Raw genomic sequence first — 24,944 nt, 5'->3', positions numbered from 1 at the left:
TTTGCATCCCACCAGGTGGAAAAGAATGCTGGAACTTAAGAACAGCCTAAGCATGTGCAGGGAGGAAACGACACAATTCAGGAATTTTTCATTTAATGAGGCACCCAGTGTAACTAATACCATGACAGGGAAATGGTTGACTGAAATTCCTCACCCTGTTAACCCAACACACTCAAAGTGCGCTGGAACACCTTCCAGAAAGGCCGGCCTCAGAAGCACGTCAGCTTCAGGAACAGCAAGCATAGGCCAGGCCGGTGTCTGTGGGGGGTTGTGAGGGGGAAGGTCCCTGGACTTCTGCATCATATCCTGACAGCTATGCTTCCCATCGAATGAGAAGAAAGGGAGGCTACTAACTGAGAGGTGATGTCATTCTTTTGTCCTCTATCTGTAAAATGAAGAATTGGACTAAGTGAGTTTAAAGTCCTTTCTCTTTTCTTATGATGATGGTATTCTGTTAATAGCTTCATGCTTTCCCCTGGTGTGTATAAAACAAAGCATGCTTGCTTTGTTATAATTTCACAGGCTCCCATGCACAGCAGAGCTTATAGCCTAGAATATTCACTTGTCATCCATTTTCTCAGCACTTTCCTCCTTAGACTATGCTGTGAAATAGCAGTTTTGCTTTTCTTAATATCTTTTTCACTTCTTATGGATTTCCAAACACAGTGTTCCGTTTGAAATGGCTTAGCCCCTAAAACTTTGGAAACTCCTTCATGTCCTACGCTGAGCTCCTGTCACCATTCAGAACTCCTGTCTCACACACAGCGACCAACACACACATTCAGCATCTGGACAACAGCAACAATCTCTATCATTTGCGTGAACACTGTATTCTAGTGGGCTTCTGTACACTGTGAGACTTTGTAAATATGATCTCTGGCCCTTATAATATCAATAGGATTGCAAGCATTATTATTTCCATTTTACATATGAGAACATTGAGGCCTACAAAGTTTAGGAGACTCAGGGTGAGCTAGTGAATGGTTAGCTGGCACAACTCAGGTTCACTTGAAATCAAACTCAATAACGTTTTTAGAAGAAAAGCTGGAGGACAACAGGAAGAAAGGTTGCCGTCTCTGAGTGCATTTTCTACAAACGGTGCCTTCTGGATAATTTGGTTGCCACAATGGAAAGACATTAGAGGAGGTATGTGTAAACAAGAGTGCAGAACTTGTAGGTATTGTGGTCTCAAGGCACCTCTTCCATGAACCCACCTTCAAATCAATGACACAGGTCCTGCCCCTGCGTCTTCCTCCCACAGGCTCATTTCTCATAGATTTTACATCCCGTCAGTGCCATCTTCTACTGCACCAACTGGGAGATTCACAGGTGGCCACTGTGAGTGGAGAAATCTGTTCCTAATGCCTGTGACTACGTGCTCAAGTGTGGACATGGTCTGTTGGATGTTACAGCCTAGACTGAAGACAGCCATTCCCTACCCAACCCTGTAGTGAATCATGTTATAAAGTGGAATAAGCTTTCCTGATGTGAAAAGGGCTTCTAATTAACCTCCTCCATATACTGTGTTTAGGTTTTGCAAATTAGATCTCTTTGAAGTGAAGTATACCTTTATTCTAACTAACATATGTATTCATAGGCGAGTTCCACCTATCCAATTTTATAAACCTTACCTTACATCTCTCTGACCTTGAATGGCCCTGAGAAAGGTCCCACCAGGGCTGCTGGTGTCCAGCAGTTGGGAAGTTACAGCCTGGGGAGGATGTTGGGCTGTGGTGGGGAGAGCTTGTCTTGTAGTAGAGGCTACAGCTATGGCTCATCTGTGATTTGGCCAGCTGCTGCAGCTGCTGAAAGGCTTTCTTGCATGGAAAAGCTATTTCATAATCTCCAGATCCCTTTTTGGTAGAGAGAGGTTTCAATCCTGCAAAGCTGGCCTCTTCCAGCAATCTGTCCTATCATGGGGGTTCCATCTCTGAGGCCTTCCTCCCATTCCTGTGTCTCAGCACCTGATCCCAATCACTGGAATGGTTAAGGAGAGCAAGCTCTGTGAAGACCCCCTCTCAGTTGAGTTGCTGTGGTTGGGGACCTGAGAGAAAAGGGAAGGCAGGGGGCTGAGAGCTGTACTGGCACTGTGAGCTTGGAGAAGTCACATCTCCTCTCTTAAACCTCCTTAAACCTCCAGGTCTCCTATAACCCTAAGCATAATATGATTCAGTTTTACCTTCCTACTCTTCATGCCCAAGATGCTGTTTCCTGGTTCTTCTCCATCCCTTGAGAACTCTGGGACTGGTGGGGTAGAAAGGAGCTACAGGGCTGGTTGCTGCTTCCTCTTTCCACCCATATGGACGTGATGGATCTTTCCTTTATTTATTGACTTTTATTTATTATTTTTATTTATTATTATTATTTTTAGACCGAGTCTTGCTATGTCACCTAGGCTAGAGTGTGGTGTGTGATCTCGGCTCACTGCAACCTCTGCCTTCCAGGTTCAAGCCATTCTGGTGCCTCAGCCTCCTGAGTAGCTAGGATTATAGGCGTGCACCACCCTGCCTGGCTAGTTTTTTGTATTTTTAGTAGAGACAGGGTTTTGCCATGTTGGCCAGGCTTGTCTCCAACTCCTGGCCTCAAGTGATCCACCCAGCTCAACCTCCCAAAGTGCTGGAATTGCAGGTATGAGCTGTTGTGCCTGGCTGTGATATATCTTTCAACACACACAGGCAGCACCAACCCCACAAAGCCACAGACCTCTGCTGTGGGTCCCAGAAACAATAGTAGCAAGCACAGATCTGGGGCAGGGAGATGGGGTGGGAGGCACTGCTGGGACATGGGGTTGTACAGATGTGGACACTTTTGAGAAGGAGAGGGCCATGAACTTCAAGAGCAGGACTGCTAGGATGTTCTTCCTGCACCCTTAGTTTTCCATTTCCACTTTGTCACTAATTTCCCCAGATTGAGATGTTGGTTTTGGATGGCTCTTGTCATCTCTTCCCTTTGACATGCAGGATCATATCTTGCACCGAAAGTTGTAACAGGATGCGGAGAGAGTTCTCTCTATCATTGCACTCTCTTCCTTGACTGTCCTCTTAGAGCCTGCTAGAGCCTCCAGAGGCCCTGGCCATGGGGTCAGATGGTGGATGCCTGCATCCTAATTGTCCCCCCTGTCATTCCTGGAGGCCCACAAGTGGCAGACTATTGTGAGACTATTGGCTCCGAGCTCACAGTCACAGTGAGACTATTGTCTCACAAGGCAATGGTTCGAGACCAGTTTCTCTCTTTAGTTCCTGTCTATTACTGCTGCTGGATTTCAGGTCACAGTAACTTTTCAGCTCACACTTTACTTTATTTATGATTTATTATTATTATTAGTTTCAAAGGAAAATGCTATTGATAGTGCTGCTTAGGACATAGAGGTAAAAAGTGGAAATGTACAGTCTTTGTTAGATAAGAATGAGTTCAAATCTTGGCTCTACCACTTAATGTATCCAAAAGCAAACTCTTGGTCCTCTTCCTCTCCCGACTCCCTACTGCAAATGCTTCCCTCCCTCAGCTATCCCTCAGATATCTATATATATAGAGATATAGATGTCTCTATAAATGGCCACCCCATTTTGCAAATTACTCAGGCCACAAGCCAACAAATCATTCGTTGTATCCCACATCGAATCTATCAGCAGATTATGACAGTTTTACCTTTGAAAGCTCCAAAGCCAGCCTTCTCCATGACCTTCATTACTGCTGCAGTTGCCTGCACCCCTGCCATCTTGCATATACACCATTGAAGCAGCCTCCTAGGTGACCTTCACTCTTGGTTCACTTGAGTCAGTATTCTCCCCAGAAGCCGGAGGGATCCTTTGATAGCTCAAGTCAGATAAGGTCATTCTTCTTTTCAAAGCCCCCAGAGACTTCTTATGTTACTTAGTGTAAAAGACAGTGTCATTACAATGGCCTTCAAGGCCATCCATAGTCCACTGTCCCTCTCACTTTCCTGGCCTCCCTTCCAGCCACTTGACTTAATTCTGTCTAGATGCACTGGCATCCCTGCTGTTTCCTAAATACATGAAGCAGGACCTTGGGTTAGCAGGGACTTGTGTAAAAGGAAAAATGAGGGACTTTCTAAGGTCGTGGGCTAAGGATATGTTCTTGGGAAGCGCAGAGTCTAGGACATAGCTGGCATATTGTTCTGGGTTAGTTCTTTTTGAATATAAACTCCACATTGGCAGGGATTTCTGACTGTTTTGCTCAGTGATAACTCCTAAATGTCGTTACATTCCCTGGCACATAATGGATATTCAGTGAAGTGCTGTTGAATGAATGAACTGAGTTTTGGAGATTTGTATTCGAAAAGAGAGAGAGGAGCATGTGTAGATATAAGTGCCAGGTCTGGAAACCATAATTGGAAGGAATGAATAGGGGAGGCGATGTTGTTTTGATTTGAGGAGAACTAGGGAGGGGAATGATGACTCTTCTTGAATACTTGGTCTCCTGGAAGGGGAATTAGATGTATTCTGTCTGTCTACCTAGGGTAGACAATTGGAAGGAGTTACATTTGAAGGAGTTTTCTCTAATATGTTTAGTAGTCTGAAAATGGAAAATGGAATGGATTGTGTTGTCTGTTGGAGAGTCCTTTCTCAGTTTAGGGTTCAAGCAGAAGCCAGTTGTCCACCTGTCACTGATGATGGAGAGACCCCCTTGCCTTACATAGACCATTGAACTACGTCACCCAGGTGAACTAGATCTTTAACAATCTATGATCTTGACCAACCAATTGGTTTCTCTGATTTTTCTTTCTCGTGTATTTTTATGAAGAAATTGACAGTCCAACCAATGTTGTCACTGATCGAGTGACTGAAGACACAGCAACTGTCTCCTGGGAACCAGTGCAAGCTGTCATAGACAAGTATGTGGTGCACTACACCTCTGCTGATGGGGACACCAAGGAAATGGCAGTGCACAAGGATGAGAGCAGCACTGTCCTGACGGGCCTGAAGCCAGGAGAGGCATACAAGGTCTACGTATGGGCTGAAAGGGGCAACCAGGGGAGCAAGAAAGCTGACACCAATGCCCTCACAGGTAACAGAAGGACGGGAGCATAAAGTTTTCTGGTGGCAGGGAGAAGGTTGATTTTTGAATCAGGAGGTCATTGCTCACCTGGCATCAGCTCTTTTGTTTGCAGGAGTGGGGAGGAGGGTTGCAAAACCAATTTTGATTTTCATAATTATGTATTTTTTTATTTTTTGACATCAAACAAAAGAGATCAGCCTTTTCACTTGATGCAGAAGGTCATACTTATTTGAGTTGGAATTCTGTATGCAACCCCCTCAGAATAGGGTAACACTTTCTAATTTTCATTTTTTAGTGTGAAAACTCAAAACACTGGGCTGACAGTGAATTTGAATGCTTATCTCAGTTTGCAGTGGCTGTACAGGCACTTTGCATATAATCTGGAGCTCTCTTTTAGACCGTGGAAATAGTTTGCATCCTGAGTCAACATTTACTAAATGGACCAATTCTTCCTTTAAGCTTTCAGAAGCTGCGAGGGTTCTCATACTTCACCCAGTCATTCTGCTCAGTTTGCGCCTGTAGGGGTCCTGGGACTATACTGGGACGTAGCCCAGCCATTCTTTCTGCTTAAATCCTCTCCTGGTGCTTCTCTGAATTTAGAGCAGCCTGATCCTGGAGCCCATATGAGGTTCCAAAACACCTGGCAGGAAATCAGAGGGAAAGGCCTCGCTTATTGTTTGCATTCTGTTCTGGACAGTCACTGAGTATAGAGACTCTCAGAGAAGCAGAGAGGTGGTTAGGAATATAGTTTCAGAAGCTTGACTGTCCAGGTTTTAACCCCAGTTCTGCCATTGACTAGCTGAGTGGCTTTAGGCAAGTTACTTTACTTCCGTTCCTGTTTCTTATGGCATAAGTGAGAGCAACGATTTTTTAGAATGTTAGTCAGTATTTGGCCCTTGAAAGATTTCGTGGTGCACAGCCTCCTAGATCCATGTGGGCCTCAATAGTTGACCTCTTCTTCAGGGGAGCAGAGAAGATATTGACAGTAAGGATGGTGATATCTAAATCTGTTTAAAGTCAAAGTCAGCAAATTTCTGTAAAGGGCCAGATAGTAAATATTTTCGGCTTTGGGGGTCCAACAGTCTCTATTGCAAGTACTTAACTCTGCCATTGGAGCGTGAAAACAGCCACAGACAATGATGTGTAAATGGACTGGTGTGACTGTGTTCCAATAAGACTTTATTGATAAAGATTGGCAGTGGATCAGATTTGGCCTGTGGGTTGTAGATTGCCGCTCCTGGTTTACGTTACACTTGACTCTCTTTTTTACTAGGATTCTGAGCGTCATGAAAAGAGCATTTGGGTCGGCATTTTTTGTTTGTTTGTTTGAGATGGAGTCTTGCTCTCTCACCCAGGCTGAACTGCAATGGCGCGATCTCGGCTCACTGTAACCTCCACCTCCTGGGTTCAAGCAATTCTCCTGCCTCAGCCTCCCAAGTAGCTGGGATTATAGGCGCCCACCGCCACGCCTGGCTAAGTTTTGTATTTTTAATAGAGACAGGTTTTCATTGTGTTCCCAGGGCTTGTCTCGAACTCCTGAGCTCAGGCAATCCACCCGCCTTGGCCTCCCAAAGTGCTAGGAAATACAGGAGTGAGCCACCGCGCCTGGCCCATTTTTGAAACAGAGGAAGTTGGAATAGAGAAGAACCTTCCCTTTTCTTAGGCAGGGATTGTGTGAGCAGCAGGGAACCTCTAGGGGGTGGCATTGCCACTGGGAAGGGGTCAGACCAGAGCTGAGCTCTGGGGGCACAAACATGAAGGACATGGTTCATGCCCGTATGACATTCACACTCCTCTGGGTAGAGAAGGCAAGTGAAAAAGATAAAGGACAGTGTGTTATGTTCTAGAGGAAACAAAGGTCCCTGGAGCTATGGGGAACTGAAGAAAGGGGACCTACCACAGACTGGGACAGGATAGGGGTCATGCAGGCTGTGGGAGGAGGTGACACCTGAACAAAGCCTGGAAGGATGGGTGAGAGTTAGCACGGGAGGCAGCATATGCAGAGGCTAAGGTGTGAGAATATGACAGGTTAGGTCCATCTCAAGGGGTTTTTGTCGCGGGCCGGTCTGTGTGTTTGGTGCACCAGTGAAGGATGAAGCCATCTCAGAATCCTGGGTGCTAAATCATTTGTCCTCATGTCAGATGTCTGTGGTGCTTGCTGAACTCTGCTCCCTAGGGTGAGTCACTGCACATGGCTGTGCATTCCACCATGCTGGCCTGTCCCCCTCGGCAAGTGGTCCTGTGCAGATATGAAATGCAGGTCCCGTCACAAAAACTACAGCCTTTTTTGAGGAGGTAGTTTCTGAAAGAGGATAATAAAGGCATGCTAACCACACACATAATTGCTTGGATTTTTGACTCCCAAAAGATGTACATTTTGAGGAGAAAGTGGTATTTCATGCCTCACATGCCATTAATAATAGCAACTTATATTTAAGCATTTGCTATGCAATATCTCATTTACTATTCACCATAACCTATGAGGTAGGTACTGGTATTTCTTTCTTCATAGAGTTGAGGAGACAGATACTTAAATTACATGGCTTGTCCATAGTTAGCCACCAGGAAGAGATAGAGCCCAGGTTCTAACCCAGTTTAATCACAGAGAAACCCAGACAGAGTCTACAAGTTTTATTCTTTTTATTAGCCCAGACCTCGGATACTATCAAGTAAAAAGTCTTCTGGTTCCCTGGCCACAGATATAATGTTTTATATGGAAAGAACTGATGGCTACTACTTCTAGGATATTTTTCTTCTCAAAGAACATATTAGAGCAGATGCAGAGGTTTATTCAGTATAATTGCTTTCTAGTACAAGGAGTCAGGAACTAGAAGAATATATTATATAAATCCAGGGTAAAGGAGAAATTTGAATGTGAAGACCAATTCCTTTTATTCCAAAGCAACTTACGGGAAAAGTTTATAGAGTTGATAAAGATGCTGGCTTTGTTTGAAAACTCCACTTCTTATTAAATGTTATCAGCTTATTACTGGAATTTCAGACCATTTGCTTAATTAGACCTTTACATTAACTCAATCATTGACATATTAGAGACTCTGACATTTGTTGAGGTTATGATTTTGACTGTGTATGTGCTATCTTTATGGAATTAGAGGGTGGTAAAGGCTACATTCTTCTTTCATCTCTCTCTTAAAGAAATTGACAGCCCAGCAAACCTGGTGACTGACCGGGTGACTGAGAATACTGCCACCATCTCCTGGGACCCGGTGCAGGCCACCATTGACAAGTACGTGGTGCGCTACACCTCTGCTGACAACCAAGAGACCAGAGAGGTTCCGGTGGGGAAGGAGCAGAGCAGCACTGTCCTGACAGGCCTGAGGCCAGGTGTGGAGTACACAGTGCACGTCTGGGCCCAGAAGGGGGACCGAGAGAGCAAGAAGGCCAACACCAATGCCCCAACAGGTAACAAAAGAGAGATGGTCAATTGGAATTGAGTTTTGAGCTTGTGGATTTGAATGGGTATGGTATCAAAGGATGTGGCCTGAGCAGAGAGACTTTGCAATTAGAAGTCTTAAAGATGAAAGACTGAGCTCTCGTGGTGATGGCAGTGGGCTGCTCTTCCCTGACAGTGATGAGCTGTTCATGAGACCACTTGGCGCACTGGAAGGGAAAAGTAAAGTCTTATAGTAACAATGCTTTTAGCAGAAGATGTGTACAGGATCTGGTCATTGCAATGCTTGTGATAATACTTTGAGAGTGCTCATCAGTGTAGCAGCCCTTGATAAAATGTTAAGTTAGGAACCCTAAACGTCATGGCAGCTGTTTAATTGGAGGTTGAGATGTGCCATGTGCTTCTGAGAAGACATCGTTCCTCCCACATTTTAGGGAACTGAAAGCCGAGAAAGAATGCCTCATTTATAATGATTCCTCCTTTGAACTTCAGAACCAAGGGCTACTTTCTCCTTAGACTCCCAGCGGAGACTCAGGATGAGAATGCCATTGCCTTGTTCTAAAAGAGCTCGGGAAGATGAAAATGATGAAGATGGAGGGATGGATATGTCTTCCATGGCTTCAGAGCTTAAACCTTTCCAAATATTTTCCTTCCAGACATTGACAGCCCCAAAAACCTGGTGACTGACCGGGTGACAGAGAATATGGCCACTGTCTCCTGGGACCCGGTGCAGGCCACCATTGACAAGTATGTGGTGCGCTACACCTCTGCGGACGGAGAGACCAGGGAGGTTCCGGTGGGGAAGGAGCACCGCACCACCATCCTGACGGGCCTGAGACCGGGCATGGAGTACATGGTGCACGTGTGGGCCCAGAGGGGGGACCAGGAGAGCAAGAAGACTGACACCAAGGCCCAGACAGGTAAGGAGTGTGCATTATCGCTGTACCAGTGCCATGCTCAGGGTCTGTCTACATGGGGTTTTCTTCTCTGACCTTGGCATAAAGGGAGGCTTTATGGAAGAGCAGGTTGGTATCCTCCCATAATACATTGTGTACCCCTCACTTCCTTTTACTGGCCTCTCTTAGAATGCCTAAGTGGTGGTCTCCAAACTCTAGTCTTTAAAGATGGCTGACCACTGCACATAGTTCTTTGTTTCTTCTTTGCCTGAGTACCTTTGTCATTAACACACTAACTGCTTCACCTTGACAAGGAATAAATATTAAGAAGTAACTATCATGCTGAGGGAGCCAGACTTAGGGATTGTGATCAAAAAACACCTTAAAAAAAAAAAACATTCCTCGCCTGTTTAAACCCTTTGCAAGCTTGTTTTTGTTCCTGCCCTCCGAATGAATGTTTTAGGCAGAAATAATAACAGTGTTTCATTAGCTAAAAATAAGCAAATATCTAGTCATTTTTAGTTCCCCAGATGTATCATTTTAGTAATTATGTCATTTTCATGCAATAGTCCCTACTTCCCTACATGAAATCTCCTCTCTCTCAGCTTGGGCCACCTGTGGGCCAGCTGCCTGCTCCAGGCAGGGGACATGCAGTTTCTCTTGTATTTTCTGCTGTGTACCTCAAGTGCTGCTCTTCTAGCTTGCTGTATGCAGTTTCTCACCCATTTATCTTTGGCGTTGCTGGGAGAGGTAAACTGATGAGAGGTGAGGGGTGAGGATGGGGAGAGGTGAAGGGTCAGGAAGGAGGAGAAGTGAAGGGTCAAGGGGAAGGAGAGGTGAGGGGTCAGGAGGAGGAGAGGTGAGGGGTCAGGAGGAGGAGAGGTGAGGGTTCAGGAGGGGGAGAGGTGAGGGGTCAGTAAAAGGAGAGGTGAGGGCTCAGGAGGAGGAGACGTGAGGGGTCAGGAGGGGGAGAGGTGAGGGTTCAGGAGGGGGAGAGGTGAGGGGTCAGGAGGGGGAGAGGTGAGGGGTCAGGAGGGGGAGAGGTGAGGGGTCAGGAGGGGGAGAGGTGAGGGGTCAGGAGGGGGAGAGGTGAGGGTTCAGGATGGGGAGAGGTGAGGGTTCAGGAGGGGGAGAGGTGAGGGTTCAGGAGGGGGAGAGGTGAGGGGTCAGGAGGGGGAGAGCTGAGGGTTCAGGAGGGGGAGAGGTGAGGGGTCAGTAAGAGGAGAGGTGAGGGGTCAGTAAGAGGAGAGGTGAGGGGTCAGGAGGGGGAGAGGTGAGGGGTCAGAAGGGGGAGAGGTGAGGGGTCAGTAAGAGGAGAGGTGAGGGGTCAGGAGGGGGAGAGGTGAGGGGTCAGGAGGGGAGAGATGATGGGTCAGGAGGGGAAGAGTTGAGGGAGTCAGGAGGGGACGAGGTGAAGGGTCAGGATGAGGAGAAGTGAGGGGTCAGGAGGAAGAGAAGTGAGGGATCAAGAGAGAATAGAGGCCAGGGGTTAGGGAGGAGGGAGCCGGGGGTCGTGGAAGGTCATGCTTGACTGTAACAGGTGTTTGGGCCTGCCCTGGAGCCTGACGAGTGCTAAAGCTGACTCCGTCATGAAGCACTTCTGTGCTCCTCTTCCGCTGTGGGTCTCTCACTGTAGGCAAATGCCTGTCTTCCACTGGTCTCTTACTTCCTTTCCTCTGCCAATACATCAGGGGTTCCCTCAGCGTCTCTCTGGTGGGGTCGCCCTGCCCCTCTAGGTGATCCTCTTGGACAGCTTCTAACACAACCCCAGGCCTACCCTGCTGTGCTGGGCCCAAGTCTGGTCCATGGAGAACCTGCATGCATCCTTTGTCCATTCAACCAGATGCGCAACTCTTTTGCAATGCTACAGCCTATCTTGGCTCTGTGTCGCAGCAACCAGCTATTTCCTTACCTCTTAGATATTTTAGCATATGTCAGACACCAGCCCATATGGATCCCCAAGCTTTGGGCAGGGCTTCTCACCCTTGGCACTATTGCTATTTTGGGGTAGATAATTCTTTGTTGCAGGGGTCTGTCTTGTGCATTGTAAGATGTTTAGCAGCATCCCTGATGTCTCCCCCTATCCCACACTGAGTTGTGACAACCAAAAGTGTCTCCAGACATTGCTGATTGCCCCTGGTTGAAAACTGCTGCTCTAGGGTATACAAAACAAAGTCTGTCAGGGATTCTATTGAAAACTGCTTATTCAAGGCTTGGGCCTCACCCATGGGACTCACAGTGTATCTTTTTCCAAATAAATCCCTTCTTTAAGTCCCACCTCATTGACTTCTCCAACATCTTTTATAGGGTGAAAACTGTTGGTCAGCCAAGGGTCACAAAACTGTTGTTGATCTTGCTTTGACTGTGGTCCCTCAGGTTGGAATGTAGATACCCATTTTCTTGGGGTTACAGCCTAAACCAACATGTGTAGTAGGATGTGTGAGCAAGTGACTTTGGGAAAATGACTTTTGTAATGAATTATTTAGAACAAAGAAATGCTAGTTTTTTGTTTTTGTTTTTGTTTTTTGGTGAATGTATTTTTAAGTATCTTCTGTGTATGTGGTATGGAGGAGCATAATTTCTTGTATTTATAATGTATCAACAAGCTGGTCTTAATAATGATAGCTTATGGTCATTGGGCATCTACTCAGTGCTAAGAACTCATAATAGACATATCTTTTTTAAAAAAATTGACACATAATAATATACATATTTATAGGTACATATGATATTTTAATACATGCTTGCCATGTGTGATGATCAAATCAGGGTAATCAGGATATCCATCAGCTCAACATTCAACATTTCTTTGAGTTAGAAACATGTCAAATTTTCTCTTCTAGCTATTTTGAAATGTACAATAAATTGTTGTTAATAGTATCCTACTGTGCTACCAAGCACTAGAATGTATTTCTTCTATCCAACTGTATTTTTAAACCCTTAAGCCAACCTGTGTTCATTCCGCTTACTCCTACACTTCCTAAGCTCTAGTAACCATCATTTTATTCACAGCTTCCATGAGATCAATTTTTTTAGCTCCCACATATAAGTAAGAACATGCAATGTTTGTGTTTCTGTGCCTGGCTTATTTCACTTAACATAATCACCTCTAGTTCGATCCATGTTGCTGCAAAGGAAAGGATTTTATTCCCTTTTATGGCTGAATAGTATTCCATTGTGTATGTATGTATGTGTGTGTGTATATATAATGTATATAATGTATATACATTGTATATTTTTATGTTATTAATATAATATATAATGTTATATAATATATAATATTATATATACACACACATACATATATATATCACAATTTCTTTATCCATCCACTAGTGGACAGTTAGGTTAATTCAGTATTTTGGCTATTATGAATAGTGCTGCAGTAAACATGGGTATGCAGATAGCTCTTTGATATACTGATTCCTTTTTTGTTGGATGTATACTCAGCAATGAGGTTGCTGGATCATATGGTACATCTACTTTTAGTTTTTTGAGGAAACTCCATAGCTTTTATCCATAGTGGCTGTGCTAATTGCCATTCCCACCAGCAGTGAACTAGTATTCCCCTTTCTCCACATCCTTACCAGTACCTGTTATTGTTTGTCTTTCTGATAATAGCAGTTTTAACTGGGATGAGATGATATCTCAATGTGGTTTTGATTTGCATTTCCCTGATGATTAGTGGTGTTGAACATTTTTTCATAAATGTTTGTTGGCCATTTGTATGTCTTCTTTTGAGAAATGTCTATTTAGATCATTTGCCCAATTTAAAATAAGATGATGATGATGATTGTTATTATTATTTTGCTATTGAGTTGTTTGAATCCCTTATGTATTCTGTTTATTAATACTTTATCATACAGACAGCTTGCAAATAGTTTCTCCCATTATGTAGGTTGTCTCTGCATTATTTTGATTATTTCCTTTGCTGTGCAAAAGCTTTTTAGTTTGATGTATTTCCATTTGTCTATTTTTGCTTTTGTTGCCTGTGCTGTTGCAGTCTTACCCAAAATATCTGCCTAGACCAATGTTCTAAAGTGTTTCCCCAATGTTTTCTTCTGTAGTTTCATAGTTTCAGGTCTTACATTTAATTCTTTAAGCCATTTTAATTTAATTTTTGAATAAGGTGAGAAATAGAGGTCTAGTTTTATTCTTCTGCATATAGATACTCAGTTTTCCTAGAACTACTTATTGAAGAGCCTGTTCTTTCCCCACTGGATGTTCTTGGTTACTTGTCAAAAATCAGTTGGCTCTAAATATGTGGATTTATTTCTGGGTTCTCTATTCTGTTCCATTGTGTCTATGTGTCTGTTTTTATGTCAGTACCATGCTGTTTTGTTTACTATAGCTTTGTAGTACATATTAAAGTCAGCTCGTGTGATGCCTCCAGCTTTATTTTTGCTCAGGATTTCTTTGGCTATTTGGGGTCTTCTGTGGTTCCATATGAATTTTAGAATTGTTTTTTCTAGGCTGGGTGCAGTGGCTCATGCCTGTAATCCCAGCACTTTGGGAGGTCAAGGAGGGCAGATCATTTGAGGTCAGGAGCTCAAGACCAGCCTGGCCAACATGACGAAACCCCGTTTCTACTAAAAATACAAAAGAAAAAAAAAAAAAGAAAAGGCTTTCCGCGGTACCTCACGCCTGTAATCCCAGTACTTTGGGAGGCCAAGGTGGGTGGATCACCTGAGGTCAGAAGTTCGAGACCAGCCTGGCCAACATGGCAAAACCCTGTGTCTACAATAAATACAAAAATTAGCTGAGTATGTTGGCAGGTGCCTGTAATCCTAGCTACTTGGGAGGCTGAGGCAGGAGAGTTGCTTGAATCTGGGAGGCAGAGGTTGCAGTGAGCCAAGATCATGCTATTGCACTCCAGCCTGGGCAATAAGAGCAAAACTGTGTCTCAAAACAAAAACAAAAAAAATTAGGTGGGCATGATAGTGAATGCCTGTAATCCCAGCTACTGGGGAGGCTGAGGCAGGAGAATCACTTGAACCCAGGAGAGAAGGTTGTTGCAGTGAGCTGAGATCATGCCACTCCACTGCAGCCTGGGAGACAGAGTAAGATTGTCTCAAAAAAAAAAAAAAAAAAAAAAGAATTGTTTTTTCTGAAGAATGTCATTGATAATTTTGATACAGATTGCATTGAATCTATAGATTGCTTTTGGTAGTACAGTTATTTTTACAATATTCTTCCCATTCATGAACATAGGATATATTTCCATTTTTTAGTGACATCTTCAATTTCTTTCATCAGTGTTTTATAGTTTTTCCTTGTAGAGATCTTTCACCTCTTTGGTTAAATTTATTTATGGGTGTGTTTTTAAAAGTAGCTATTGTGAAAGTTGTGAAAGGGAATGCTTCTTTGATTTTTTTTTTTTTTTTTTTTTTTTTTTGCTAGTTCATTGCTGGTGTATAGAAACACTACTGATTTTTACATGTTAATTTTGTATCATGAAACTTTATTGAATTTATCAGTTCTAAGAGTGTTTTGGTAGAGCTTTTAAGGGTTTTCTGTATATAAGATCATGTTATCTGCAAACAGGGACAATTTGGCTTCCTCTTTTTCAATTTGGATGCTCTTTATTCTTTTCTGTTGCCTAATTGCTCTGGCTAGGACTGCCAGTACTATGTTGAATAAGAGTGGTAAGAGTGGTCATCCTTGTCTTGTTCTGGTTCTTAGAGAAAAGCTTTCAGTTTTTCCCCAATCAGTGTATTGTTAGCTGTGGCTTTGTCTTATATGGACTTTAGCGTGTTGAGGTATGCTTCTTTTATATCTAGCTTGTTGAGGGTTTTTATCATGAAACATTGTTGAATTTTATCAAATACTTTTTACATCTGTTGAGATGATCTTTTTATTCTTCATTCTGTTGAGATGGTATTTTTATTCTTCATTCTCTTTGTGATGTGTCACATTTATTGATTTATATATGTTGAACTATTCTTGCATCCCTGGGATAAATCTCACTTGTATCCTCTTGCTGAATTGATCTCTTTTTCTTTACATAATAACCTCCTTTGCCTCTTTTTATACTTTTGACTTAAAAAATCTGTTTAATCTCATGTAAGCATAGCTACTCCTGTTTGCTTTTGGTTTCTGTTTACATGGAATATCTTTTTCCATCCCTTCACTTTGCATCTATATGTGTTTCCACAGGTGAAGGAAGATTCTTGTAGGTAGCACACAAGTGGGTCATTTTTTAAAGATCCATTCAGCCAGTCTATCTTTTTTTTTTTTTTTTTGGCAAAGCCTCACTCTGTTGCCCAGGCTGGAATGCAGTGGTGTAATCTCGGCTCACTGCAACCTCTGCCTCTCAGGTTCAAGTGATTCTTCCACCTCAACCCCTCAAGTAGCTGGAACTATAGGCATGTGCCACCACGTCTGGCTAATTTTTTTCTGTGTGTTTATTTTTAGTAGAGATGGGATTTCACCATGTTTGCTAGGCTGGTCTCAAACTCTTGACCTTCAAGTGATCAGCCTGCCTCAGCCTCCCAAAGTGCTGGGATTACAGGCATGAACCCTGTGCCCGGCCTCAGCCAGTCTATCTTTTAAGTGGGGAATTTAATCCATTTACATTCAAGGTTATTATTGATAGGACGGGAGTGACTCCTGTCATTTGTAAATTGTTTTCTAGATTATTTTGTGTATCCTTTGTTAATTTCTTCTTCTATTATTGTTTATTATTGTGGTTTGGTAGGTTTTTGTAGTATTGAGGCTTGATCCTTTTCTTTCTCCTTTGTGTATCTGCTCTGCCAGTGAGTTTATACTTTTCTATGTTCTCATTATTGTGATTATCATCTTTTTGCTTCCAGATGTAGGACTCCCTTGAGCATTTCTTGTAGAGCCAGTTTAGTGGTGATGGGTTCCCTCAGTTTTTGCTTTTCTGGGAAAGACTTTGTTTCTCCCTCATTTCTGAATAATAGACTTGTTGGGTATGGTATTCTCAGTTGACAGTTTTTTTCACCCCTTTCAGATACATGGACTACATCATCACTTTCTCTCCTGGTCTATAAGATTTCTGCTGAGAAATTTACGGTTAGTCTAAGGGGAATTCCCTTATATGTGACCTAACACTTTTCTTTTACTGTTTTGAGAATTTTCTCTTTGTCTTTGACTATTGACAACTTGACTATAATATACTTCAGGAAGCACCTTTTTTGGGTTGGATCTATTTAGGGACTTGAGCTTCCTGGATCTGAATATTCATATCTCTCCCCAGACTTGGTATGTTTTCAGCTATTATTTCATTAAGTAGGTTTTCTATACCTTTTTACATCTTTTTTCTTTCTGGAGCTCCTATAATATGAATATTTATTCGCTTAATAGTATCCCATAGGTTTTGTAGGCTTTCTTTACTCTTTTTCATTTTTATTTCTTTTTTTCTCTCACTGGGTAATGTCAAACAATTTATCTTCAACTTCAGAGATTCCTTTTTTCTGCTAGATCAAATCTGCTGTTGAAACTCTTCATTATATTTTTAAATTTCATTCTTTGAATTTGTTAGCTATGTTTCTTTTTTGTGATATCTATTTCTTCATTGAATTTCTCATTCATATCATGTATTATTTTTCTGATTTCATCAAATTGTCTATCTGTATTTTTTGAATTTCATTAAGTTTCCTTAAGATCATTATTTTGAATTCCTTTTCTGACAATATATTGATTTCTTTTTAATTGGGGTCTGTTTCTAGAGAGTTATTATGTTCCTTTGGTGTTGTCATATTTTCTTGCTTTCTTCTTGTTCCCTGTGTCCCTGCATTGAGGTCTGTGTGTCTGGTTGAACAATTGCTTCTTCCAAACTTTCTAGAGTGACTTTCTTAGAGAAATACTTTTACCTTGGTTGAATTTTAATGAGCCAGTTGGGAAGGGTGGTTCTTGTAAGTTTAGTGGTATAGTCTTTGTGCAGCTTCTTTGACTGTGTTTGACATCAGCAATAACTATGAACATATCAGTGGCCTAGACTACAGAAGTTTGTGGTAGTGGTGGTGGCAGCATAGGTTGTTAATGTCCTTGGTGGCAAGGGCTGCTGTGGCAAGGGCTATTCTATTCTTATTTTCCCCATAATGGGAAGACTTAGCTGAAGGGCTCTCTCTTGGTGTCAGGTCTGACATGGCATAGAAGCAGCTGCCAAGGCACTGGATTTCAAGTACAGGTGCTCAAAGCAACTGTGGGGCAAGTTTTTACTTAGACTCAGGGTCTTGTGAACCTATAGTGGCACTTCAGTCTTGGGATGCAGAGTGGTCTCTGTGTCAGGGCTGGATATAGGTTGCCCATGGTGCCTATCAGCTTGGCTTCAGGGGGTCAGGTTGTAACTGTAATTCTACCCCTGGTGGGCAGGGTGCAGCCCTGGTTTAACTTGGAAGAGAAAGAAGGGCTCTGGAAGTGTGAAACCAGAGTGCAAGATATGGCTGTAATTGCTGTAATTTGGGAAACTGCACCAATAGAGCTCAGTGGCAACTTGGATCCCTAGGGGTGAGGAATTCTGTAGTGGTGATTCTAGACTCTGCAATGGTGGGACTTGACAGTATCCCAGTCTCTGTGAGGCCAGATGCAGCAGCAGCAAGCTCCCCAAAATAATCAAGCACATGGTTTTTGGGCTGTACCAGGGCAGGGAGCAGCACAGCAATGACTCTACTCCCTGGGAGAAGAGTGTCTCAGGAGCTCAGACTCAAGGGGCCTACTCCAGCTCTAAAGAAGCAGAATACTAGAGCTGTCTAGCCAGTAAGGTGGGGTGTCTCAGCCAGCCACTGCTGTATTTCCCTGGGACCTAGGATACTATGTCAGCACAGCCCTAGGACATACAGCTGCTCAGCTTGGCTGAGGCACTGATTCCCCAGCAGGCAATGTGCCACTCCAGTTCAGTCCTGAGGGATGTGACTATTCTAGATAGCCTCAACACCATTGTCTTGGGATATAGGGCTCTGCCAAAAGCATTGTTCACTTAGGAACTGAAACTAGTGCAGTTTCGGCTCAGGCCCCTATTGGTAGGGTGCTGCCTAGTGTGAGAGAAGTGGGTGGAGCTGTTTTACCAAAGTACTGATTCTCCAGGAAAGAGTGTACAGCTTCAGCTCTGGAATGAGTGGGTAGGGGATGGGGATGTGGAGTGGTTCCACTGCTGCTTGGCCCCATGGGGAAAGGTGTAACAGTTGCTCACAGCTCTGCTTGGAGATGTCAGGTCACTGAGTGGTGGTGTCTCAGCAGCAGTTTACCCTCAGGGATGAAGGAGTGAATGGCTACTCACCCCCAGAGCAAGACACATACCAACAGTAGTCCCGGTTCCAAGATGCCAAGATGGTGTAGCACAGTAGCCATGCAGGCCACAGGGGATGGGGCACAGTATTGGCTCCATCTCTAAGGAGCATAGTTGTGTGCCTGTAGGCAGCTCCCTCAGCTGGGCTTAGTGCCTGTGAGAGCTGTAGGAGATCCCAATGGTGATGATGGTAGGTATACAAGGTGCTGATAGGGGCTACTGGGATCTTCTTGCTTACCTTTTGCTGTAGGGAGAAGTTCTTCCTGGTTTCCAGCTGCTCTTAGCTGGGCAATGGAGTGCTGGGATCCCAGGGTTTCCTTCTGTTCTCTATCTGGCTATCCTGAGTTTCTGTGCTTACCAGAGTTTCTGTTTCTCCTTTGATATAATCCTGCACTCTCCTTTAGTTTTTAAAAAAGTATTGTTGTTTATTCTTTGTTGTAATTGTTTTTGTGCAGAAGATGAGTGTCAGGGATTTCTAATTGGCCATCTTGCTGACATCACACTAGGAAATATGTTATTAACTCATATAATACTCACAATAATTCTGTACAATATGTACTAATATTATTTTTCCCTGCCTTTTTTTCTCTTGTGGAGAAAATTGAGGCAGAGAGGTAGGTTTGCCCTTAATTACGTTTTAAATTATAGAGTAAATATTCTGTGGCTTCAGAGTGGTAAACACTGTAATACTTTAACATTTTCAAAGCACATAACATTTTTTTCTCTTGGTTTACAGAGCTATTCAGAGTGTGGTAAGTGCAATAATCATTCACAACCGCTTTTAACAAATACAGAAGTAAAGTAAAGCAATTTGCCCAAAGTCACAAAAACAAGTTAGTAAGTTATGAAATTAATTACATGCATGGAATATTCATGCTTGAAGGAATCTTAAAAGTTTATCAAACCCAAACCTCAGATTTTACAGATGAAGAAGCTGAGGCCAAGCCAGCAGCAACTGAACTGTCCAGAGCCACAGCTGGCAGATAGCAGAGCTGGGATTAGATTGCTAGTAACCTGGCTCCACCCTGCACCTCTACTCTGCCTCTCTGGGCTGGAACTAGAACCCAGTTCTTCTGACTTTGGATTTAGTACTCATACCACTCTCCTGTGTTGCTTTATTGAAAATCCAAGAATCCAGCTGTGGGGATAAGGTCTACATCCATGAAACGACTGAAAACCAGCATGTGATATGGAGAAACCATAAGAACAGGAAACTGCCTCACCACAAGTGAAATGCCCAGATCTCACTCTTTGCTACCTGTTAATAGTGTTTATTGATCAGCAATTTTTTTTTCAGACATTGACAGCCCCCAAAACCTGGTGACTGACTGGGTGACAGAGAATATGGCCACTGTCTCCTGGGACCCAGTGCAGGCCACTATTGACAGGTATGTGGTGCGCTACACCTCTGCCAAGGACGGAGAGACCAGGGAGGTTCCGGTGGGGAAGGAGCAGAACAGCACTGTCCTGACAGGCCTGAGGCCTGGTGTGGAGTACACGGTGCACGTGTGGGCCCAGAAGGGGGCCCAGGAGAGCAAGAAGGCCGACACCAAGGCCCAGACAGGTAAGGAGCATTGTTCTTTGGGAATATAAGAGCTTTCATGCTAAGTCAATGGATGACAAGTTTTGTTTTCCTTCTCCGACATTGCCAGAAATCAATGATTAATGGAAGAGTGGGATGGCGTCCATCCTTTCATAACAGATTACACACACCATCCCTCGTTTTCCTTTAACTAGTTTCCTTGCAAGTCAGGGCCACATGGCAGTCTCCAAGCTATGGTCATGTCCATCAGCTCCTCTTCTGATTGCATGGATCTTTTGCCGTAGACAGTATCAAGGGTCTCTTAGTGAGTCTGTGAGTGGGAACAGAAAATGAAAATCAAATTTTGTCAATAGTATACTGAAAATTTGACTTTAAGAATGTAGATGTCACATCTGCCATAGCAAGGAGATGTATATCATTTGGTTTATGACAAATGAATCATATTATAACTATAAAACAAATTTATAACTAGAAATTATGCTAAGTTCTATGAAGGGGATGACACGGTGTAGGTGTAGAGAATAATGAAGTAGTGATGTTTCTCAGATAGGATGGGTAAATAGCAATAGGATACACATGACCAGAACAACCAAATAACTGTTGCTTAAACAAGAAAAGAGCATGTTCCCCTCTGTGGAACAGCAGAGTATACATTGGCCAGAGTTTTGAGGATAAGGACAGCTCTTGCGTTATATTCTTATTTTAGTGGAAGCGATATCTAACCATATTTTGTACCATGATTTAATCAGCAAACCAGCATGATGAGTGAATCTATGATATACTAGAGAATATTCACCCAGGGTTTTGCTTTTTGCTGATTTATTTAATAATATATAGTAAGTACTTTCCATGTGTCCTGCCCACTACTAGGCACTGGGAACACAGGAGAATAGGATGCTGCCCTTTTCCTCCAGGGGCTTATATTTAGGGGTGGCTTTTAGAATCTTCTAGTATGAAATAGGAGGTCTTTACTGACATGATGCCAGACACAAAATTGTTAGTTCCTTGTGAGCAGAGACCATGTATTTCCCAACTCTGGATTCTGCACACTGTCTAGAACATTTCGTGCATAGAGTTGGGGCTTGATATACCCTTTCTAGATGAATAAAAGATTTGTTTTGCTAAAGACTTGGTAGAGGTAACAGCCTGGATTTTCAGTTTCTGATCTATTTTGCTTTTTACTTGAGGAGCCTGATGTATCTCCGGGGAGAAGATGATGTCCATGAACCAGCTAAAAACAAAACAAGAGCATATGAGGCGGAAACCCCATAAAACATGAAAGGGTTTCACCCCACGCAAAATGGTCATGAGTTTCTGCACTCTGGGACCGGTTCATAGTGCATATTGATCAGCATTTTTTTTTTTCCAGACATTGACAGCCCCAAAAACCTGGTCACTGACCGGGTGACAGAGAATACAGCCACTGTCTCCTGGGACCTGGTGCAGGCCACCATTGACAGGTATGTGGTGCGCTACACCTCTGCCAATGGAGAGACCAGGGAGGTTCCAGTGGGGAAGGAGCAGAGCAGCACCGTCCTGACGGGCCTGAGGCCGGGCGTGGAGTACACGGTGCACGTGTGGGCCCAGAAGGGGAACCAGGAGAGCAAGAAGGCTGACACCAAGGCCCAGACAGGTAATAGGAGTGAAGAGAAGAGCAAACCGGGGTAGTTAATGCAGTTTGATCTATTGCAGCTGAGTGGTGATGCAGCTGCTTTTGGCATCTGTAACCGCAGGGCTGCAGAGTGTTTTAGGAGAGTTTGCTGTAAAAAAACAAAACAAAACAAAACAAAACAAAAACTTTCATTCACCTAAAGAAAGAACAAAGTGTTACAGAATACAGGAAAGGGGTCCCAATCCAGACCCTTAGAAAGGGTTCTTGGATCTCATGGAAGAAAGAGTTCAGGGCGAGTCTATAGAGTAAAGTGAAAACAAGTTATTAGGAAAGTAAAGGAATGAAAGAATGGCTACTAGCCATAGGCAACGCAGCCCCGAGGGCTTCTGGTTGTCCATTTTTATGGTTATTTCTTGATGATATGCTAAACAAGAGGTGGCTTATTCATACCTCCCCTTGTTAGACCATACAGGGTGACTTTCTGACATTGTCATGGCATTTGTAAACTGTCATAGCACTGGTGGGAGTATAGTAGTCAGGATGACCAGAGGTCACTCTCATTGCCATCTTGGTTTTGATGGGTCTTGGCTGCCTTCTTTACTGCAGCCTGTTTTATCAGCAAGGTCTTTATGACCTGTATCTTGTGCCGACCTCCTGTCTCATCCTGTGACTTAGAATGCCTTAACTGTCTGGGAATGCAGCCCAGTAGGTTTCACCCTTATTTGACCCAGTTCCTGTTCAAGATGGAGTTGCTCTGGTTCAAGCGTGTCTGAAAAACTACAGTACTGGACCCAGTGGGAGCAGTCCCACGAATGTCTTTTCCCACAAATGTCTTATAACTCTTTCCAAAGCCTGTGTTTTCAATCATTGTGTCTCTCAGCTATAGACAATTATAGAAAATAATGTAAAACCAATATAAAATTCTTAAAACCACTGATTAAAAACCTGTTTTGTGGCAAGCTATTTTGTGTAGGTTTGACAGAATAGACGCTGTGTGATAGAAAGGAGTAAGTATTCACCTGGGCGGCTGGAGCCTTGTTTCCTTGCAGTAGGCAACTGACTTAATGAGCATCGTCTAAGTGCCAGGCCTGGGGAACACAGTGCCGAACAAAACAAATATCTCTACTCTCTTGAAGTCTAGTGTGAAGATAGACAATAAATAAGAAAACACATTTAAACTCGTAAATTGTGCTAAATTCTCTGAAGGAGATGAACATGGTATAGGTATAGAGAATTACAGGGTAAGGATGTCTTGTAGATGGGAAGGGTGAGTAGTAATAGGATTGCTATGCTATTGCTATACATTGACAGAAACACTCAAACAGCAGTTGCTTCAGCAGGAAAGGAGTGTATTCCTCTCTGAAGAATGGCCAGGGCTGATACGGTCACTCCTCATCCAGGAGACCCAGGCTGCTTCTGTGATTGTTGCTTAGTCATCCCTAGCAAGTTGCCCTCCTTTACCTGGTCACCACCCTGTCTGCATTGTAGCCAGTGGGAAGAGGCATGCTGAAGGTCAGGGCATCACTGGGGCATTGTACACATCAGCCCTTCTCATGTTCCATTGCCAGGTCCCAGACAGACCTCACTGCACAAAAGGCTAGGAAATGAGGTCTTTAGCTGGATGGCCCTGTGCCCAGCTTTACTTCAGTTATGCTGTCCTGTCCAACACAGCAGCTGCTAGCTACATGTGGCTATTAAAATTATTTTTATTTTTATTTTATTTTCAGAGACAGGGTCTCTTTCTGTTAGCTAGGCTGGAGTACAGTGGTTTTATCACTGTTCACTGCAGGCTTGACCTCCTGGGCTCAAGCCATCCTCCCACCTCAGCTTCCCAAGTAACTGGGACCATGGGCACATGCCTCTAAGCCTAGCTAATTTTTAATTATTTTTAGAGATGGGGTCTCACTATATTGAACTCCTGGGCTCAAGTGATCCTCCTGCCTCGGCTTCCCAAACTGCTGGGATTACAGGCATGGGTCACCATGCCCAGCCTAAATTTTAATTAATTAAAAATAATTAAAATAAAAAATTTTATTATTTGGATTAGCCACATTTCAAATGTTCAGTAGCCACATGTGACTAATGGCTACAGTATCGGACTGTGCCGATCATAGAATACTTTCATCATTGCAGAGAGATCTGTTGGACAGTGAGTATGCTTACAGAAGAAGGGGGAGAATGGATGTTGGCGAAAACTAGCCGTTTCTGGCAGAGGGAAGAGTATGTGTGATGTCCCTCAGCTGGAACAGTACCGGGGATGGCTGGAAAATGAAAAGAGGCTGGTTTTGCTGGAGCATAGTAGGTGGGAGAGCAAGTAGCCTGAGATGAGGTGGGAGGAGGAGGGGCAGGTCAGCCAGGACCGTGTGGTGCTTAGAGGACTAAGTGGGCTATATTTATTAATACTAGAAGTGATATGATGCAGTGTTCATTTAAAAAACACTTTCCAGGCCACAGTGAGGAGAATAAATGGATAAAATGACCTAGGATAGAAGTGGTGAGATTCGTAGAGAAGCTGCTAGAAAAGTCTGGGTGCAAAATGCTGATTGTCTAGATAAGTGTGATGGCAAAAGGGATAGAGAAGAGGGGATGTCTGGAATATATTTTTGAGGTATGGATGATAATACCTGTTGATAGATTTGAGGTAGGAAGAAAATGAGGACTCAGGTATGACCTGTGTGATTTATTTGAGCAACATGGGAGATTGAACTACCATTTCTTGAGAGGGGAGACTGAGAAATAAAAAGTTTGGGGAGGAACATCAAGACTTTTAAATATTTAAGTTCAAGATACTTGTGAGATTCCTTGTTAGTTGAGTGATTCATTTATTGATTACATAAATATGTATTGAGTGTCTAATACAGGCCAGGCACTGTGGTGGAGATGCAGTTGTATAAACTAGTGAGGGGCTCAGAATTAATAGATATTGTGGAGCGATTAGCATCTAGTTGGTGTTTAAAGTCACGGGCATGAGTGAGATCACCTAGGCGAAAAAGCAGAGAGAGGAAAAGAGGGAGCTTTGGGACAGGTGCAGTGGCTCTCACCTGTAATCCCAGAATTTTGGGAGGCCAAGGTAGGTGAATTGCTTGAGCTCAGGAGTTTAAGACCAGCCTGGTGAAATCCTGTCTTTACAAAAAAAATACAAAAATTGGCTGAGTGTGGTGGCATGCACCTGTATTCCCAGCTACTCAGGAGGCTGAGATGGGAGGATTGTT

General features: G+C 43.4%; 1 protein-coding gene across 10 annotated transcripts in view; it reads left to right on the top strand.

Moving 5' to 3' along the window:
* The window catches only part of TNN (tenascin N), a 135,288-nt gene that overhangs the window by 77,327 nt on the left and 33,017 nt on the right, over positions 1-24,944 (top strand). For 9 of the 10 annotated variants that reach the window (XM_073011758.1, XM_073011757.1, XM_073011756.1 and 6 more), the window contains 5 exons: positions 4,765-5,028; positions 8,176-8,442; positions 9,088-9,351; positions 19,875-20,141; positions 21,490-21,753. In XM_073011758.1, coding sequence (XP_072867859.1) covers positions 4,765-5,028; positions 8,176-8,442; positions 9,088-9,351; positions 19,875-20,141; positions 21,490-21,753 — 1,326 coding nt within the window. The remainder of the gene's footprint in view (positions 1-4,764; positions 5,029-8,175; positions 8,443-9,087; positions 9,352-19,874; positions 20,142-21,489; positions 21,754-24,944) is intronic. The other variant, XM_073011760.1, reaches the window with a different exon arrangement.

This window comes from Chlorocebus sabaeus, chromosome 25 (genome assembly GCF_047675955.1).
Source record: "Chlorocebus sabaeus isolate Y175 chromosome 25, mChlSab1.0.hap1, whole genome shotgun sequence".
NCBI lineage: Eukaryota > Metazoa > Chordata > Mammalia > Primates > Cercopithecidae > Chlorocebus > Chlorocebus sabaeus.
The sequence above is the reverse complement of the archived record's forward strand: the minus strand, read 5'-3'. Positions and strand labels throughout refer to the sequence as shown.